Below are 21,381 nucleotides of genomic sequence, written 5' to 3' on the forward strand. Positions count from 1 at the left end.
GATTTTAACTGACGTTTCTGGGGCGCCTGGGTGGCTCAGTTGGTTGAGCATCTGACTTTGGCTCAGGTCATGATCTCACGGATTGTGAGTTGGAGCCCCACGTCGGGCTTTGTGCTGACAGCTCAGAGCCTGGAGCCTACTTCTGAGTCTGTGTCCCTCTCTTGCTCTGGCCTTCTCCCACTTTCTGTCTCTGTCTCTCTCAAGAATAAATAAAACATTAAAAAAAAAAGATTTTAACTCATGTTTCAAGAGTGTATGTGATTGCCAATTGGAGCATTTTTATAATCACTGCTTTAAAGTCTGTCAGGTTACTACCAACTGCGTCATTTCGTCAGTGGCATCTGTTGATTGTTTTTCCCCTTGTGAGTTAAGATTGTCTTGGTTGTTTGTTTGCCAAATAGTTTTGTATTGTTTCCCGGACATACTGAACATTATATTGTTAGACTTTGGGTCTTCTTTAAATTTTATAGAGAATGTTGGTATTTTTATGTTAGCATTGTAGTTTGGTGGACATCCAGATGATCCAGATATATTTATATTAATTTTTTCAAGATTAACTTGGAAACAAAGATACAATTTAGAAGATGGTCATGAAGAATTTAGAGATCTCCAGGAATTCTTATACCCAACTTTGAAAAAAAGTGATGTAGAGAAATAGCAAAAGTAGAAAAAGGATTTAATAAATGAGATGTGTTATAAAGGATATTATGATATTCTCTTTTAATCTGTGTTTAGCATTTAAGATTTGTTATTACCTCTTCACAGGCCAAGATTGAGGAAGAGGCAGTAAACTTTTAAGTAACTTTCTTTCTTAGTAATTACAGGCTATGGGTATCAACTTCTGTTTTTTTACTGTAGGACTTAGATTTCATTTAATTTTTGCTGTTTCTAGTTGCTTTTTCTTTTGGCTTTCTTTCCGTTTAAAATTCTGTTCTCGGGGCGCCTGGGTGGCGCAGTCGGTTAAGCGTCCGACTTCAGCCAGGTCACGATCTCGCGGTCCGTGAGTTCGAGCCCCGCGTCAGGCTCTGGGCTGATGGCTCAGAGCCTGGAGCCTGTTTCCGATTCTGTGTCTCCCTCTCTCTCTGCCCCTCCCCCATTCATGCTCTGTCTCTCTCTGTCCCAAAAATAAATAAACGTTGAAAAAAAAAAATAAAATAAAATAAAATTCTGTTCTCTTGGGGGTAAATTGTTAAGTAACCAACATGTGTGTTGAAGAGTACTTTGTAACATATCAATGATCTAAAATGGTCAGTCTTAATTATCAAAACATTAGTTGTAGGATGTTAAGGATTGCATTTACATTTTAAATTTTCTTTAGGATACTATTTATAATTATACTTTGCTGGGCACCTTGTCTTAATGGATATGTAATTTGTGTAACCATCATTTAATTTGTGATTCTAACATATTTGAGAGTATGTTATGTAAATAACAGCTTAATTTTGCTTAAGGAAATTGTTAGGCTTACGCTCTTTGTCTCGATATTTTTTCTTCACAGAGTAAGGCAAAATGCAGCGGAAATTATCCAAGATTTTGCATCACTAGGGTCTGTGCAATACGCTGTTGGTTTTTTTTAGCTTTTTAGGTGTAGAGATTTGGTAATATGCATCTAAAAGCAACAGTTATGTAAGAAGTTTAGTGAAAGGGTTAGGATTTCATCTACCACTTCTGTTTGTGTGCCCTCAAGCAAGTTAGTGTTCTTTGCAGACTGTTTCCTAATTTATAAAATGGGTATAATAAAAATGATAACCAGTATCTAGGGTTGTTGGAAGGATTAAATGAGGTAATGCATGGAAAGAGTTTTAACAGAGTGACAGCCTATGTCTGTCAACCTAAACTATTATCATGTGATAAAAACTTACCTTTAGGAGCTCTTTGAGTTTGGGGATAAATACCTTTTTGTTTAATATTGTTTAATATAAAATAGAATATTTTATTTATATCTTTTATGTATAAGCTAATAACTTCTTATGTTCTTTATTTTAGCTTTTCATTATAATTATTTGCTAAGTTATACTTAGTAACATGTTTATCTTTGTAAAACAGTAGGGATATGGGAAACTGTCTCAGCTAATCCAGGACTCTGCAGAGAAAATAATCAAGGTTAGAAATAAGACATAGCTCCATATTTTCAGCACAGGAAGCAAATGTATGTGCTCATTTAATTATTTGTAATTATTTTAGAAGCTGTCAGATAAATAAAAGGACAGTTATTTGTCTTTTTCTGTATCAGGCTTCCACTTTGTTTTTACTGATGCTGTCTTAAATGTGCACATACAACTTGGTTTTTGGGACCTCTTCATAATAGAATGATAAGCTCTTGGTTGAACTGTCAAATTACAGTGGTCTATTGTATCTTTTTTTGTCTCTAGGATGATTGAGGAAAGTGGGAACAAGCGGAAGACCATGGCAGAGAAGAGGCAGCTGTTCATAGAAATGCGTGAGTCTTGAGTGCTTCTGGAGCCCTTGTTTGTATGTGTGGGGATGCCTTTTTTTTTTTTTTTTTTTTCTGATCAAGTCACATCTTTAATCCTTAGCACATTCCAAGCTTTAGAAAAGGGAAAAAAGGGAGTTGAAGAATCATGGAGTTGAAGGACCTCAAGTCAGAGCATATATTGTAATTGAGTTGACTTGAATTGCTTTCTTTCTTTCTTTTTTTACATATTTATTTATTTAAATATCTACAGCCAACATGGGGCTTGACCTCATAAACCCGAGATCAGGAGTTGCATGTTCTTCTGACTGAGCTGGCCAGGTGCCCTGACTTGAATTACTTTCTTAAGTAAGATCATGAATGCTAAGGCAGAAATGTTACCTAGCATATCTATGAGTTTAGGGCACACCAGTCAGTTTATTTATTTATTTATTTTTAAGATTTTATTTTTAGGTAATCTCTATACCCAAGCTGGGGCTCAAACTCATGACCCTGAGATAAGAGTCACATGCTCTACTGACTGAGCCAGCCAGGTGTCCCAAGGCACACCAGTCAGTTTAGACCTCTTGTTGTAACTCCATTGTTACCATGAGCTTGCAGGTGGTGATAAATAATTAATACATTATATAAATTAAGTTACACTGGATACAGATTCTGAGGCATAGAGGACTAAGTGTTAAAACTTAGAGCTATAGGAATAATTAAAAGTACACACGTATAGTTTGGTATATTACTTTACGGTACGGTTTTAAATCTTGTTAAAAAATTATATTCTTCTATAAAACTCAAAGAGAAAGGTGGCCGAGAGAAGTGGGTCATTTCCCAGTATTTGAATGATTAGTTTGGTCTCCGATTACTTGTCTATGTGACCTTGACTTGTGCATTCATACTTGGTGGACCACAAATTCCTTTGCCATGAAATAGGGTTATTGGTCTGTACCAGTGTTCATGATTGCTTTTAAAAGCATTGTACTCTTTTTAAAAAATGAGATCTTACAAGGACCCTCAACACGAGAGTGTCATAGAATTGGTACTGCTTGGTTGAAGAGGGGAGGCAGGAGCCCTGCCTGAGATAGCCCCTGAGATACTTGTAGAATTCTAGAATTCTGCATATCCCAGAGTAAAAATCAGTAGATAAAGTCTCAGAAGCCTCTTTCAACAAGCAAGATATTTTAAATCTTTAGAGTCTTAGTAACGGGAGGCAGAGTTTGACTTAACTGAGATCTATGTTGTCCTGTCAAGCATAAGCTAGAGAAGTATTGAAGATGTCAGAGAAGAAATTTGTGGCATTGGGTGGGCAGTCAGTCCGGGCGATCTTTAACGAGTTCTGTAGTTCTGAGTCTCTAATTGCTAGTCATCCAAGCCAGACACCCTGCAGTCACTTCCCTCCACCTCACCTTCCACCTCCAAAGAAATCACAAAGTGCTGCTGAGTTTTACCTCTTAAGGGACTCCTGAATTTCTCATGCCTTAGTGGCTTTAAATCTAGGCTCTGCTGTGAGACTATCCGTGTTTGGATCTCGGCTCCCTCATTTTCTGGCTGTATAATCTTAGGTGAGTTACTTAATCTCTGTGCTGCTACACTTGTCTTGTCCATAAAATGGGAGTAGTATCTATTTCATAGAATTATTGTCAAGATTAAATGAGATAACGTCAGGCCTTTAACACGGACACAGAATAGTAGGTATTTAATGTGATTAGCTGTGTTTAATATTTTTATCATTGTTACTTTTCTGAACTAAAAGCAATCTGTTTCGGATCCCTTCTTCCAGTGTCAGCCCCTTCCAACCTGTGATCTGTGATGCTGCCAGTTGAACTGCAAAAACCTGTGTTACTTCCTTCATAAATCCCTTCAGTTGCTCCTCATCGCTTTCCCAAGAAAGTCCAAGCTCCTGGGCATGCCCGGCAAGGCTCTCCTGGCCTCTTTTTCCCTCTGTTCATAGGTTCCCGGTTTCCATCATACACCATGGGTGTCACTGCCCGGTCATACTGAATTGGCTTTTCCCACATCGATCATATGTTTGATGTCTCTGTGCTTTTGCTCATGCTGTTCGGCTCACCTTCATCTGACTCGTTGTTCCTGTTTGCTGTTCAAGGCTCAGCATAGGGGTCATCTTTTCTATTTAATTTTTAACACATTTATTGAGGATCTATTATGTTCCAGGAATTGTTCTAAGTGCTAGGGTTAAGGTGAGAACAAAACGTAGTGCCTGACTATCCTCATATTGCTTACACTTTGGCAAGGGGGAAACAGACAAAATAAGGAATCCAAAGAAATAAACGATGATTCCTGATATTAAGAAGTACCTACCTGGGAGTGAGGGGGATGCCTGGGTAGCTCAGTTGGTTAAGCATCTGGCTTTGGCTCAGGTTATGAGTTTGAGTTCTGCATTGGGTGAGCTCAAGCCCCACTTCGGGTTAGCTCTGGTTCTCTCTCTTTCCCTCTTTCTCTGCCCCTTGTGGGATTCTCTCTCCTCTCTCTCTCTCTCTCTCTCTCTCTCTCTCTCTCTCTCTCTCTCTCTCTCTTTCTTTCTCTCTCTGCTCCTCACTCACTTGCGCCCTCTCTCTCTCTCAAAAAAAAAAAAAAAAGAAGAAGAAGTGGGGAGGGTGGGGGGTGGTGCCTTGGTGACTTGGTTGAGTGTCTGACTTTGGCTCAGGTCATGATCTCGCAATTTGTGGTGTTGAGCCCCGCGTTGGGCTCTCTGCTGTCTTTGCAAGCCTGCTTTGGATCCTCTGTCCTCCCTTTTTCTGCCCTCCCCACTCACATGCACTCTCTCTCAAAAATAAATAAATATTAAAAAAATAAAAAAGAAGTGCCTGGGGTGGCTTCAGGAAACAAACATGGGCGTGTGAGAGAGTACAGTGACGGTCGATATTTGGAATAGAAATTGGGTGTTCTGTGAAGAACTGGGTTTACTGCTTAGTGAATATTATTCTGATACATGAGCCCTGGATAAATTACTATTCTCTGTAACAAACTCAAGGATTTGGACAGTTTGGGAGATGTTTGGTATGGCTTCTTGTCTTTCCTGTTTTTTCACGTGAAGAGTTGCATTGGTGGCAGTCATATCTGGCCTACTCTCTCATTTCCTACTCCCCCCAAATCTCCAGCATTATTCCCTTCTATGGATGCAGAAATCATCTTTTGCCAGCCTTATCATACAGTTATACCCTCTAGGTTTTGGGTTGATTTCATGTCAAGTTTGAATCCAGTGATCTTTCTCCACTCTTTTATTACTCTCAATGGGTAATTAATAGATTTTTACTTAAAAGAGACTTAAAATTTTTTTTAATGTTTATTTTTGAGAGACAGAGAAAGCATGAGCAGGGGAGGTCAGAGAGAAAGGGAGACACAGAATCTGAAACAGGCTCCAGGCTCTGAGCTGTCAGCACAGAGCCTGATGCAGAGTTCGAACCCAAACAACCACGAGATCATGACCTAAGCTGAAGTCGGACGCTTAACTGACTGAGCCACCCAGGCACCCCGAGACTTCACTTTTTTCGAGCAGTTTTAGGTTCACAGTAAAATTAAGAGGCGGGCACAGAGAGTTCCCATCTATTCCCTGTCTCGACACATGTACAGCCTCCCGCATTATCGACATCCCCCATGAGAGGGTACATTCATTAAAACTGATGGGCCTGTGTTGACAAATTGTAAAACCCAAAGTTCATAGTTTACATGAGGGTCCATTCTGGATGTTGTACATTCTATGGGATTATATTATTTTTAAACGAAGACAGTTTTAATTCTTGTTTTTGAAATTCTTATACCTCTTTTTTATTACCTACCTACTCATTAGGACCTCTGATATAAGAACAGGAAGAACAGGACGGATAGCAGCCACCCTTGTCTTGTTTCATACTTTAATGGGGATACATGTAGTATTTCACTGTTAAAATGATATTTGTTGCAGGTTTTGTACCCTTTATCAGGTTAAGGAACTACTTCTAGGTTCTAATTTACCGAGAGTTATTACTATTATTTTCTTTATTCTATATATTTATTTATTATTTCTTTAAATTATGAACGAGTATCGAATTTTATCAGATGTTTCCTGCTTCTCTTGAGATGAATGTATTTCTCCTTTATTCTGTAAATATAGTGCTAGGGCTAGCTATCTTTTCCTTTCAGGGTCAGAAAGTGAGTATTTTAGGATATGGAGGCCATATAATGAGTTCTCTGTTACAGCGACTGAACTCTGCTGTTATAGCATGAAAGCAGTCATAATAGTTTAATAATTTAGATAGGTTGTATTTTTTTTATGTTGTGTGGCTTTATTATTATACCATTGTTATATTTTTCTATAATCTTCTTAAGCTTTTCTGTTTTTTTTTTTAAGCTTTTCTGTTTTTAGACCGTATATTTAAATTCCAAACTATGAAGGGCAGTGAAATTAGTTTATTCTTTCTTGGTTTAATATTTTCTCTTGTAGACTAAGCACTATGAGAATTAGGATCACATCTCTTCATCCCAGTAGGCCCGGTAGCTCAATAAATATTTATTAAAAGAAGACTGGAATAAATTACATAGAAGGAATTTGGTAGTTTACAATTCTTACATGGTATAAAACTACTAAGAAAAAGGTGATAAGTTAGAACTGTAGTTTGCAACTCTGGAGGTAAAGTGAAAGCTCTCTAGGTCAGGTGATAAAATGCTGGCGTCAGGCTTCCCTCCAGTCTCAGAGACTGTGATTTTGTTTTTTTCTTTTCCTGAATTTTGTCAGTTTTATTGGTCTTTTCAAGGAACTTTTTTGGCTTTTGTCGGTCCTCTCCATGTATTTTGTTTCTTCCTCATTATTTTGTTCTCTTGTGTTTATTATTTTCTTCCTTCTACTTTAGGCAATTCTGTTGTTCCTTTTTCCAACTGCTTATTTTAACACTTTTTTCTTTCTTATATAAGCACTTAAGAACTTCTTTCCTGTGATTTTCTATTTTTGTGCTCCATGTGTTCCAATATATGCCATTTTCATGATCACTTCTCTGTGCTTTCTTATTTCTGTTAGGAATTATTTAGAGTACTCTTTTAAAAAAATTTGCAAATAAATGACTTTGAATTAAAAAAAATACTTAGCTGAATTGGGATATGTATCAGGGAATGAGAGACGTTCTAGAATCTTTGAATTTGGCGATCTTTTTTGTTACATGTTTTTGTAAATATTCCATGAGTGCTTGAAAATAATGTGTATGATTTCTGCATTATTTAGATCAAACTTGTTACATGTTTTATTCATATCTGTTTTGTCCTTATGGATTTGACTCCTTAATTACTAAAAGACATTAAAAATCTCTGCTTTGATCATAGATTTAAAATTTTTTCCCCTTAGTTCTCTCAGTAGTTTGAAGCTTTTGTTTGTAGATGCACATGCATTAAAATGTTACGTCTACCTGGGAGATCAAATATTTTGTCATTATGTAGTTACCCTCTTTTTCTAGTAATGTGTTTTGCTGTGAAGTCTATTTTGTTGTTATTAATATGGCTGCACCAGTTTTTTTCTTTGGTTAGAATGCTTTGTATAGTATCTTTTCAAAACTTTCTGTAGCCTTATGTTTTGTGTGTATCTCCTGGAAACAGCATAAGCTAAGCTATTTAACAACTACCCTTGTGACCGACAGTCTTTGCTTTTTCACTGAAGAATTTATTCTGTTTAATTTTTTTTATGAATACAGATAGATTTCATTTTTTCATCCATCTTGCTTTGTGCTTCAAATGTGTCCTTTCTTTTTTCTTTTTTTCTTCCTTTCTTGCCTTCCTTAGATGAATTGAGCTTCCTTCCTTCCATTCTACTTTTCCCTCTTCTTGGTTGTGAGTTTCCGTATTCTTTTCCTGTTCTTTTTGTGGCTACCCTAGAAATTCTAATGTCAATTAAAATGAAGTTCAGAGCTTGATATTTATAACTTTGTTCAAAGTAATACTGGAATTATAATGTTTTAGAGTATTTCCTTTATGAAAGATACACCACTTTTAGTATTAACTTTTTTTTTTAATTTTTAAAAATTTTTGATTTTCTGTTTTTAGAGAGAGGAAAAGAGCAAGTAGGGGAGAGGGGCAGAGGAAGGGAGAGAGAGAGAGAGAGAGAGAGAAGAGAGAGAGAGAATCTTAAGCAGGCTTCATGCTCAGCACAGAGCTTGATGCAGGGCTTGATCCCACGATCCTGGGATCATGACCTGAGCTGAAATTAAGAGTTGGATGCTCAACCCACTGAGCCACCCATGTGCCTCAGCATTATCTTTTTTAATGCCACAAGTTAGACTTTATAATTCTTTTGTATGATCAGTTTTTCTTTTGTCTTATCTATTTGACTATCACTTTCTTTGCTTGCTTTTAAAATTTCAGTATAGGTGTGCCTGGGTGGCTCACTCAATTGAGCATCTGACTCTTGGTTTCAGCACAGGTCATGATCCTAGGGTTGTGGGATTGTGCCCTACAATGGGCTTCACGCTGGGTGTGGAGTCTGCTTAGGATTCTCTCTCTCCTTTTCTGCCTTTATCCCTCATGCACACATGCTTTCTCTCTCTCTCTCTCTCTCTCTCTCTCTCTCTCAAATTAAAAAAATAAATAAATAAAATTTAAATCTAAATCTAGGTGGAGCCAGCCATGTGTCTCTACCATTTCTCTTTGTGGTATCGTTTTTCTTTCTTTCTTTTTTTTTTTTTTTTAGTTCACCCCCTGAGAAGTCACCACTCTGTGGTCTGTACCTTCCTCTCTGCTGGGACCTCTGGCTTCATCTCTGGTCCCTAGGGTTTCTAATTGTACTGCCGGAAAAAAAAAAAATAAGGAAGTCATTTATGTTTATATTTGTTACTTATTCAGACTCACTCTCTTGAAAAGTTTTTTTTGTAAGTTTTCGGACAATTCAGGAATGTTGCTATACTTATATTTATTCAGTTTGTAATCTCTTCTCTCCTTTCTCCTTCTCTTCTCATCTCATCAGTTAGAGGCCTTTCTAACAAAATACACTTACCTCCTTGCACCTCCCATGGTCTGCCGAGCACCTCCAGCAAATCCTATGGCTCCTTTGAACATGGTTTGGAATCCTGTGATCTATCTGAAGAAGGCTAAATGTATCAGCATGTTTACCTGGAGAAAGGAGTTGGCTTTCCCACTACTTTTATCGTCTCTCTTTATCAGCTTTTCCAAAATTGTATAGTTTGTCTGATACTTTGACTTTACTTGGTATATTTTTGGGAGGAAGCAGATCAGTCTTTTATACCAGTGACATAGAACTTCCTAATTTTCAGTTATTTATCCATTCACCAAATATTTCAGGAACTAGTCTTAGTATGTCCTACTTTTGGGCATATAATAGTGAACAACACAACAATTAAATGGTTTCTGTCTTCATCAAACTTACTTTCCTGGAAATGGACATAAGGAACGATAGGGCAGTAGGAGCCATGACTGGGGCAGCTCGGCGGAGGGTGGGGAGGTGGGTCCAGGAAAAGATCTGGGAGAAAGTGATATCTAGGCTGAGTCGGTTCAGTGATGTGATGAAGAAGGGGCTGGAGCAGTAAGTAGCACTTACAAAGGCTCAGATGAGAGGGTTTGGCATGTTTGGGTAATTATATGTAGCCCATACTGATTGGGCTTGGGTGTGAGGTGGAATTTAAGAGTTGCATGAGCCAGACCTTTTAGTTGAGTTGGATAGTTAGGTTTCCCAAACCTAGCTTGATTGTAGGACTCTCTAGACTGAAGATTCCAGGTTCCCCAGAAGACTCTGATGCAAGCAGATACAATGAAACTCACCCATTTGATTTTTTGCTTTCCTTGGGATTTGGTTATACAATAGAGATTGATATCCTGTTCTCATGAATGAAGAGAGCCATAATAAAGAAAGAAGAGTTAATCCTTTCTTATCCTTTCCCTCTACGTTTTGGCTACTCAGTATTTCTAGATTGTCTCCTATCTATCCAGGAGCTTCACCGGGCTCTCCACCTGTGGCTAGAGTTTTGCCTGTGTGTTTAGTTAGGACTTTTTGTACCATTTCTTGATAAGCTTGATATGTACTGTCTGACATATTAGTATTAAAGGGACATTTAGTGTATTTCTTATAATGAAGTATTCTCAAAATGAATGATAATGAAATGAACAGTAATCTCTTCTAGTTCAGAATACTCAAAGGGATAATCATTTTAGCTTCTTCACTGGGGACTTTCTATTCTATTTTTTATGTGCTAAACTACCATATTTTCTGATCAGGAAATCAATATGACGTTTACATAAGGGACATTTTTAAAAAGTGAGGGCTATTCTTAGAGCAGTATATGAGGGTTTTCCTTATAGATATCTGGCAAGAGGACTGCTTCAGAAGAAGGTAAATGTATCAGAAGTTTGAGAACCTGGATGGTTGAATGTTGGTACAATAAGATTTTAATAAAGTTCTAAAGTTACTGATTATATCTTGACTTGTAGAAATTATTTTGGGATTCAGACTGCTGTTAGATTTTAAAAATGATATGGCCAGGGATCCCTAGAATGTCTGAATCCTGTGCCATCCCACTGTTACTTCCTTTTTCCACTGGGTTTAGAGGGATATATTTTCACAGCGTAAAAAAAAATGGCAAAGGAAAACAGTGATAATTAATTCTTGACTAGCACCTTGAACTTAAGAGTAGAGATTTCTGGCAAACTGGGCTGGAGCTTATGGAGTTTCCCATTTCCCTCAACCAGTTCTCTTTGGACTTGTGTGATACTTGCTCTATTGCATTTTGCAGTACCTAAATCTGACTCTAACTGCACTGGAGAGAGAACCTGAAAGAGAGTGAGTTATATACCCCATGTGCTGACTTTTTTTTTTTTTTTTTTTTTAATTTTTTTTTCAACGTTTATTTATTTTTGGGACAGAGAGAGACAGAGCATGAACGGGGGAGGGACAGAGAGAGAGGGAGACACAGAATCGGAAACAGGCTCCAGGCTCTGAGCCATCAGCCCAGAGCCCGACGCGGGGCTCGAACTCACGAACCGCGAGATCGTGACCTGGCTGAAGTCGGACGCTTAACCGACTGCGCCACCCAGGCGCCCCTGTGCTGACTTTTTTGTACGGTTACTTCTCCAGTGGTAAACATGGTGTACAGTCTGATTGATCAGATTAGTAATCTTTCTGTTTGGTTAGTTGGGGATGGAACTTTCCTTTCCCAGCTTCTCACATTAGTTTCCCTAGTGTTTCTCATATAAGTGGTATCGAAGGAAAGATTCACTCTAGTTATGAGTGTTCTCCCTCCGAGTTTTGTTAGGCTGGCAGACAGGATAATATAGGCAGAACTGCTGTCATGGTGCTGGGCATGGAGTGGGCATGAAGAAAGTGTGCCTGACCCTTCCTTACCCCTTTTGTTTTCTCAGAAGAAAAGCCTAGTTGCCATGTTATATACAGCCTGTGCCCATGCTGTGGAATAGAGTCACTTCCCAGTATTTAGAAATTAACTGGTAAGTCCAGTTGAACGTATGTTGTTTGCCCTTTTTTCAGGTGCTCAGAATTTTGATGTCATACGACTGTCAACTTACAGAACAGCTTGCAAATTACGATTTGTACAAAAGCGATGCAACCGTAAGTCATTTTCTCACTAATTTCTGCGATAGCTGGATAGTGCTCTCAATAATATAAATAAAAGGTTTTAGTATCTTTTGGTCCTCCTGTAAAGTTAATTGAATTATTTTTGTCTTGACTGTTTATTAAAATGTAAGCTTTCTCATGGAAAGGACTTGTCCCTCAAAATGTTTACTAAATTCAATAATGTAATTGGTTTCGATGCTGGCATAGTATTAATGTTCTTTAAGTGGGAGAATTGCTTTCTCCTTCTCACCTCTTTAATCAGCTTCTGGAAGAAAAGAAAAACAGTATTTTGATAGAGGTGTGATAAATTAATTTTCTTGATTAAAATGAATTCAACATGAATCAGCCTTTTCTATAAGTAATCACTCCACAATTGCTACTTATAAAATAAGTAAATAAAAAATATATATGTGTATGTACGGATACATAGATATACACACATGGATATAGAATCTTTCTTAATTTCCATGAAGATTAACTTATGACAGAATTATTTCACTTTTCTTGTTTGTGTGTATTAATGAAAAACTGTTTTGTGTAATGGAAAGAACGTTGGCTTTGGAACTGGAAAAACCTTAGTTTAGTCCTGGTTTTGGCATTTACTATAAACACATGATGTTGGGTAAGTCACTTTACATCTAAATACTTCTACCCTACTTGAAGCGTTACTTAAAAGTCCTAGTATGAAATTCTCTCTAGGGAGTTTACCATGCCATCTTAAACTGAAGTCTCTGATTTCTCAAAGCATTGTTTTTCAAATTATGGGTTTTGACCCACTAATGGTTCATGAAATCATTCTGATGGGCTGCAGCCAGATTTTAAAGCACATAATAGAGAAAAAAAGAGAAAGAAAAGAAATCAGAACACGAATTATATGGTAAGACAAAGTATTTTGTGAAACTTTTGTTTTTTATATATTTAGACGTGTGTGTGTGTGTGTGTGTGTGTGTGTGTGTGTGTGTGTGTGTTAAATATATTTCTCTGGGTTGTGGTAAAAAAGTTTGAAAATCACTATCAGAGCAACTACCGTTTTAATAATTCTTCCTGTAATTATTTTTGGGAAATGGTAGTGTATGTGTGCAGTGTTGAGAGTCTGAAAACAGACTAGTGGCATTAGTAATGTACAGTAAAAAGATGCATTGTTCTAGAAGCTTTATTTTGTCACATATGATTTTTTTCACATGTGAGCTAGGGAGAGAGAGAGAGAGAGAGGGAGGGAGGGAGGGAGGGAGAGGGAGAGAAACTTAAGCAAGCTCCATGCTCAGTGTGGAGCCTGATGTGGGGCTCAGTCTCACGACCCTGGGATCATGACCTGAGCTGAAATCAAGAGTCAGACACTCAGGGCACCTGGGTGGCTCATATGGGCTCAGGTTGTGACCTCATGGTTAGTGGGATTGAGCCCTGTGTTGGGCTCTGTGCTGACAGCACAGAACCTGCTTGGGATACTCTCTCTCTGCCCCTCCCCTGCTTGTACTCTCTCTCAAGATGAATAAACATTAAAAAAAAAAAAATGAAGAGTCAGACACTTAAGCAACCAAGCCACCCAGGCATCCCTCACATATGATTCTTTAATCAACCTGAAAAATTTTTTTTCTGTGGGTGTATAGTTTAAGTAGGAGTAAAATTTCAGTTTTATCCATATGTATGTTCAATTGTCCCTTACATGGTTTATTGAAAAAACTATCCTTTTTTCTTCACTGCCTTCAAATCTTCTCTTCATACTCATTAGGAGAAATGTATAATTGTTCAGGGGCGCCTGGGTGGCTCAGTCGGTTGAGCATCCGACTTCGGCTCAGGTCGTGATCTCACGGTTTGTGAGTTCAAGCCCCGCGTCAGGCTCTGTGCTGACAGCTCAGAGCCTGGAGCCTGTTCTGGATTCTGTGTCTCCCTCTCTCTCTGCCCCTCCCCTACTTGTGCTCCGTCTCTGTCTCTCAAAAATCAATAAACATTAAAAAAAAAAAGAAAAAAAAGAATGTTCATAGCAGTTTCCGCATATGCTTTTAGACTCATGTGTTCCACTGGTCTATTTGTCTATCCTACCAGTAACTGCTATTATAACTTTATAATAAGTCTTAATATCAGAGCAAGTCTTCCTACTTTGTTTTGTTTTTCTTTTTTTTTTTCAATTTTTTTTTTAACGTTTATTTATTATTGAGAGACAGAGAGAGAAGAACATGAGCAGGGTAGGGGCAGAGAGAGGAGGAGACACAGAATCCGAAGCAGGCTCCAGGCTCTGAGCTGTCAGCACAGAGCCCGACGTGGCACTCAAACTCACAAACCATAAGATCGTGACCTGAGCCGAAGTCAGACGCTCAACCGAATGAGCCACCCAGGCTCCCCTGTTCTGTTTTTCTTTTTAATATTGGGACAGTTTTGGTCTTTTTATATTTATTTTCATATAAATTTTAGAATCTAATTAACAATTTCTGCTAAAAAGAAACAATAAAACAACACTGCTGGGATTTTTTTCCATCTTTACTTTTTTTTTTTTTAGTTTATTTATTTTGAGAGAGAGATAATGTGAGTGGGGAAGGAGTAAAGAGAGGGAGGGAGAGAGAAAGAGAGAGAGAGACAGACAGACAGAGAGAGAATCGCAAGTAGGCTCCATGCTGCCAGCACAGAGCCCAATGTGGGGCTTGAACCTGTGAAGCAGTGAGATCATGACCTGAGCTGAAACTGAGTTGGACACTTAACTGACTGAGCCACCCAGGTTCCCCTCTTGATTTCTTTTTAGTTATAATTTACATATAGTAAAATTTATCCTATTTTAATGTATAGCCCTGTGGCATTTTGTTGGGACTGCGCTGAATCTATAGATTAAGTTGGGGAGAATCAACATATTTCTAATATTGACATTTCCTCCAATGAACATGGTATGTTCCTCCATTTATTTAGCTCTTTAATTTCTGCCAGTTAAATTATAATTTTTTTTTTGTTTTTTTGTGGAGATGTTTGCACTTCCTCCATTGGATTTATTCCTAAATTTTTGATGATTTATGATACTATTATAAATAGTATATAAAATTTAATTTTCTTTTTCTTTCTTTTTTATTTTATTTTATTAAAAAAGTTTTTTTGGGGGGCGCCTGGGTGGCTTGGTTGGTTAAGCGTCCAGCTTCAGCTCAGGTCATGATCTCACAGTCCGTGAGTTCGAGCCCCGCGTTGGGCTCTGTGCTGACAGCTCGGAGCCTGGATCCTGTTTCAGATTCTGTGTCTCCCTCTCTCTCTGCCCCTCCCCTGTTCATGCTCTGTCTCTCTCTGTCTCAAAAATAAATAAATGTTAAAAAAAAAAATTTAAAAAATAAAAGTTTTTTTTTTAATGTTTATTCATTTGTGAGAGATGGAGAGAGACAGAGCATGAGCGGGGGAGGGGCAGAGAGAGAGGAAGACACAGAATCTGAAGCAGGCTCCAGGCTCTGAGCGTCAGCACAGAGCCTGATGCGGGGCTCAGACCCATGGACCATGAGATCATGACCCAAGCTGAAGTCGATCGCTCAACTGACTGAGGCACCCAGGCGCCCCTTGTTTTATTTTTTTAAATGAGAGAGAGAAAGAGAGAGAGAGAGAGAGAGAACTGGAGGAGGGGCAGAGGGAGAAAGAGAATCCTAAGCAGGCTCCATACCCAGCACAGATCCTGGCACTGGGCTCAGTCTCACAACTGTGAGATCATGACCTGAGCCAAAATCAGGAGTTGGATGTTGGATGCTTAACTGACTGAGCCATCCAGGCACCCCTAAAATTTCATTTTCTGTTACTAATAGAAATACAGTGACTTTTATATCTTGACTTGTATCTAGCAATCATTCCAGACTCAAATATCAGTTTTAGTAATTTATCTGGAGAAACTTTGATAGTCTATGTGTAGAATTTTGTCATTTCTGAATAATGACAGTTAAATTTCATCATTTCTGAAACTTACATGGATAATTACTGCTTATTTATTTTGGTTTAGGACCCCAAATACAATAGAGATGATGATAGTTGGCATTTCCTTTTTTTTTAATTGAAGTGTAGTTGCTACACAATGTTACATTTATTTCACATACACAACACAGTGATTCTACAACTCTGTATGTTACAATATGCTCACCGCAAGTGTAGCTGCCATCTGTCACCATACGGTGCTATTACGGTACCATTGACTATATTCCCTATGCTGTGCTTTTTATTCCCATGACTTACTCATTCCATAACTAGAAGCCTGTTATCTCCCACTCCTCTTCACCCATTTTGTCCATCCCCCCACCCTCTTTCCTTTGGCAAGGATTAGTTTGTTCTCTGTATTTATGGGCCTGTTCTGTTTTTTGTTTGTCCATTTGTTTTTTACATTCCACGTATAAGTGAAATCATATGGTATTTGTGTTTTTCTGTCTGACTTATTTCACTTAGCATAATACCCTCTAGGTCCATCCATGTTGCAAATGGTAAGATCCCATTCTTTTTCATGGCCGAGTAATATTCCACTCTCTATGCCACATCCTTTTTATTTATTCATCTATTGGTGGACACTTAGGTTGCAACCATATATTGGCTAGTGTAAATAATGATACAATGAACATAGAGGTGCATATATATTTTCAAATTAGTGTCTTTGTTTTCTTTGGGCAAATACCCAGTAGTAGAATTACTGGATCATATAGTATTTTAATTTTTAATTTTTTGAGGAACCTCCATACTGTTTTCCACAGTGGCCATACCAATTTACATTTGATGGTGAGCCTTCCTTATCTTATTCACATATCAGAGGAAAAGCTTTCAACATTTTACTTTTAAGTAATATGTTTGCTTCAGTTTTCTGTAAATACCCTTAATCAGAATAAGGACATCCCCTAGTATTGTGTTTCTTCATTTCTGAACATAAAGTTTATTTGAAAAGTGTTTTTTTTTTTTTGATGATTTCTGACAATCTCATTTTGATCAAAGAACATGGTTGATATTACTTGAATCCTTAGAAATTTGCCTAGATTAGCTTTATAACTCAGGATAAGCTCAATTTTCAGACAGGTGGTTTGCGCTCTTGAAAATAAAGCATATTCTCTAATCACTAGGGGCAGTAATTCATATAGTGCCCTTTATGCCTACTCTTAATTGTCTACATCCGCACTTATGCTTTTGTATGTTTCCTCTATCACTTACTAAGGGAAATGTGTTAATTTCTCCCACTAAGCTTGTGAAATTTGTCTCCTTGAGGTTCTGTTAAATTTTACAATGTATACTTTTGATGCTATTGTAGGGGAGGCAAAACTTTACCCTCTTAGGGTCTCTGGTTGGGCCTGAGAATTAAATGGACATAGACAGATTGGCAGTTTTGCACGCAGAGTTTTCCTGTACCTGGGAGCTCCCATAGGAAAATGAAGAACTGAAGGGGTGAGGAGGCATCAGTGCTGATACACTAGGGAGGAAGGAGTAGCAGTTGTGGAACAGTAACTAAAATATATGGGGAGACTCAAGGAAGATAAGGGTTATTTTAACAAAGTCTATGCAGATTTCTCTTGGATTCAGTTCACTGTCTCTGGGGATAAGAATGTTTCTTTCCCTTTGGAATAAGGGCATCTTTCACTTGGGAGTTTATTTCCTGCTTTCAGGAAAAAAAGAGGAGTTTAACATGACCTTCTTGGCACCTGCTGTTTTTCAAGTGTCTTTAGCTCAAAATAATCCTTATGCCAAAGTGGCATGTTTTGGGGTCCTATTCTGCCTCCTTTCACTATTCTATTAGATATAAATAAATGAAAAGTTCTTAGATCTTTCTGGTGAAATAAAACTTTTAAATTGTTGGCAATTTATTTTCTTTGTGTTTCAGTCCATCTTGTTGATATCTGGAACATGATTGAAGCCTTCCGAGACAATGGCCTTAATACACTGGACCATACCACTGAGATCAGCGTGTCCCGCCTCGAAACTGTCATCTCCTCTGTCTACTACCAGCTGAACAAGCGCCTTCCTTCTACTCACCAAATCAGTGTGGAGCAGTCGATCAGCCTCCTCCTCAACTTTATGATTGCTGCATATGACAGGCTAGTACCTTACATGTTTACTTCATTTTAAGAATGTTTGTCTCTTAGTCATCCTTCTTCCAGACTGTCTTGCTGAGTTGTCAACTTGGAATCACAGTTAAAAGGGAAATTACTCCATATGAGTTCCTTCTAAAGACTGGTTAAATGTCAGAGTGACTTACTATCACATATTAAACTCCATAAAATTATGGAGAATCACAACACTGAGACATAGTGTTTGGTAAAATTGTAAGTACCTTAGTATAGCTGTTCTCTATCCAGAGAAGTATAGCTAAGTTGTGAATTTGATTATGAGGCTTTCTATTTGACCTTGAAGCTAACCTTTCTTTACTCTGGAATAGTAAATGCCCCTTGACTCTAGTCTTGTTTTCTTCTCTTTATGTTTAGGATGCTGTTTTAATTTTTTTCAGTGCAGAACATTATCTTATACACCTTATAACACTAGAAGAAAACTAAATGTACTACAAATTAAAACAAATAATTTGCTATATTTATATTCATAGAGAAGTTGGTATTATAAAAAGCAAAAAAGAAATCATAAATGATGGAAGCATAGAATTTAATGTTTATATTCCGGGAACCAAGACTTTAGATTTTTGATTTCTGCTATACTGACAACCGTCCACTTTGGATGGGTTAATTCTTTCTGCTTCATTTTTTTCTCCCTGTAGACCTACTTTGAGTTGATACATTTGTAAAATGCTTTTATTTATTATACTTCATAATATTGAAGATTCTGTGCCTTGATAAAACTCTGCAGGTGACAAAGTCAAGTCACAACATAGGCACTCACTAAATTTATAACATTTTTATAAGATGTTATCAAATTAAATATTGTGTCCATTTAATAGAAAATTATTTTAGGAAATTTGAATTTTTAAAACAAGAGTACACATGAGACATAAGTCCCAGAATTTGAATGCCATTTTTTAGTAATTAGATTAGTGAATCCATAAGGTTAATTTTATATTGTCCAAGGAATGACTCTTTGGATACAAAGACCTTAGTAAAAATGTTATTCTGTGGTGAATAAGCAGCACTTCTCATGACACTAACTCAGTGAGTAAATCAGTTCAGGGTTGCACAGTACAAATTAATTCAAGAAACAATTTTTTTTTATACAAAATGAGAAATAAAAGTCATCTTACTTTTAAAAAATGACAAAGCAGAAATTATATAAACTTTGATTCTATAACCATATCAAATAAGTTAAGTACTATGGCTAAGGAAGGAAGAAGGCAGAGCAAAGAGACAGCAAGAGAGAGAACAGGAATACCCAACTTAGGAGCAGAAGGTGCAGAGGTTCTGGGACATATTCAGAGATGGCTAGACACATCCAGAGGGAGACAACGGAAAACAGTAAGCAAACAGCAAATCATATGAAGACAATCATAGAAGGGCATGCTACAGAGAACTAGGAAAAACAAAAAAAGATGAGTAAGTTAAGAAGAGGAAGGACTGTAGTATGTCAGTGGTGAATTTGGTAATTCTCACATCATATCCTATTTAAAACCTTGGCCATAGGCATCAATAAATCCTTATATCACTGCTAACCTTGAAATCTTGAGTGTGTGTGTGCGTGCACGCGTGTGCGCCTGTGTATACATATGTATATATATGTACATACATAACGTACATATGTATGTATATGTATATATGATAACATCTTGTTTCACTCTCTGGTAATTTGAGATTGGCTTTCACATACTGGAAAAATGAAAGGATCTGGTTATTGGAATTTTATTTTTGAAAATCGTAGCATTTTGTGAAATATTTCAAATATTAGTCTCTGTATTGATTGGCCTCTTTATTACTTAGGCTGGAGAGTGCCTTTGATATGTAGAGTATGTAGTTTTTTATTTTTTTAAGTACGCTTCACACTCAGCGTGGAGCCCAACGTGAAGCTTGATCTCCCGACCCTGAGATCAAGACCTGAGCTGAGATCAAGAGATGGATGCTTAACCCACTGAGCCCCCCTGGCACTCCTCTAGTTCTTTATTTTAATTAATATTTTCAGGATTTCATATTTTATAATTCCTAAGTTAAAATTTGAAGCACTAATTTGATTATTCTTAAATTCCCTTACCTCTGAATTTACAGTCAAATTTTGGCCAGCGTGTTTTGTTACAATTAAAATACATTGTAAGGCTGTAAAACAATAGTAAGAAACAAATAGGATCCAGACTTTGTTCCTCAAGTGTGTATCTTATTAGGAATTATTTTCTTTTTCTGCTGAGGATTTACAATATCTTGTATTTGACAACTAAAACACAGAGAACAATGTTGTAAACATCTGTGTGTAGGACATTAGTAAAAGCTATGAGGAATAGCCAAAACACTTGGGTAGCCTCATTTTTTTCCTTATCAGGTCTTTAGTATAATAATATTGGTGGTAGTCATCTGGTCTGGTCTGAAGGTACAGCAGGCGATGCTGAGGGACAAGAACTCTTCCTTACTCTTCTTCAGTTGAGCCAGTTCCATTATGTAGGGCTTGTGATTTGCAAACTCCCTTTCCATCACCAAAGTCTGTGTTAGGTCGGCATCTTTAGTTGTAAGCAGTAGGAAGCCCACTGACGCGTGTGCTTTTGTAGCAGTGGGCGAATAGGCTCACATCACCAAGGAGCCCAGAGGCCCAGAGGCAGGCCAGCCCTCTGTCTTCTTGCATCAGAGCTCTCGCTTCCATTTTTCTCTTCGTAGTGGTTGTGGTTTTGCCCTCCTCTTGTATCAGCTTCATCCTTTTGCTACATCAAAAAATACCTGCTGTCAGCTACTACATGCTTCCTGTTTCAAGTCTAGGTAGCGGGAGAGAGCTGGTTTCTTTCAACACCAAACAAAAGTATATGAGCCTCCCTCCAGAAATGTGCATTTGGGCCATGCATGTGTAGATGTGATGCTTTTTAGCTCAAACAGATCAGGATTTGTGTCTCTGGAGTAGAGTGGTTAAATTCTTCCCCTCATTACATGATGCCTCACAGTGGTGGGGGGTGTGGTTGGACTAGCTATGAAGGAGATGGCTACGTGTCAACCCGAAACTGCTCACTGAGCATCATAAACTTGTGGCTCCCTTTCTTGTTAAACGGCCCCGTTCTCCACCCAGCTCCTTAAATCTGAAACCTGAGAATCACTTACACCCTTCCTTCTTCTCCACTCCCATTTCCATGCTAGTTACCAAGGCCTGTCATTTCCACATCTGTTTAAAAAAAAATTTTTTTTTAAATTTTACATTTATTGATTTTTGAGAGACAGGGTGAGACAGAGCATGAGCAGGGGAGAGGGAGAGAGAGAACGAGACACAGAATCCGAAGCAGGCTCCAGGCTCTGAGCAAGTGTTCAGACGGAGCCTGATGTGGGGCTCGAACCCACGAACTGTGAGATCATGACCTGAG

General features: G+C 37.9%; 1 protein-coding gene across 11 annotated transcripts in view; it reads left to right on the forward strand.

Moving 5' to 3' along the window:
• The window catches only part of DTNB (dystrobrevin beta), a 242,119-nt gene that overhangs the window by 24,788 nt on the left and 195,950 nt on the right, over positions 1 to 21,381 (forward strand). For all 11 annotated transcript variants that reach the window (XR_003967936.1, XR_003967937.1, XM_030311510.1 and 8 more), the window contains exons 2-4: positions 2,373 to 2,440; positions 11,895 to 11,975; positions 17,782 to 17,995. Coding sequence is in view for 9 of the 11 variants with exons in the window: in XM_030311510.1 (XP_030167370.1) it covers positions 2,374 to 2,440; positions 11,895 to 11,975; positions 17,782 to 17,995 (362 nt within the window). In the remaining 2 variants the exon portion in view is untranslated. The remainder of the gene's footprint in view (positions 1 to 2,372; positions 2,441 to 11,894; positions 11,976 to 17,781; positions 17,996 to 21,381) is intronic.

The sequence above is a fragment of the Lynx canadensis genome, chromosome A3 (assembly GCF_007474595.2).
Source record: "Lynx canadensis isolate LIC74 chromosome A3, mLynCan4.pri.v2, whole genome shotgun sequence".
In the NCBI taxonomy this organism is placed as follows: Eukaryota; Metazoa; Chordata; class Mammalia; order Carnivora; family Felidae; genus Lynx; species Lynx canadensis.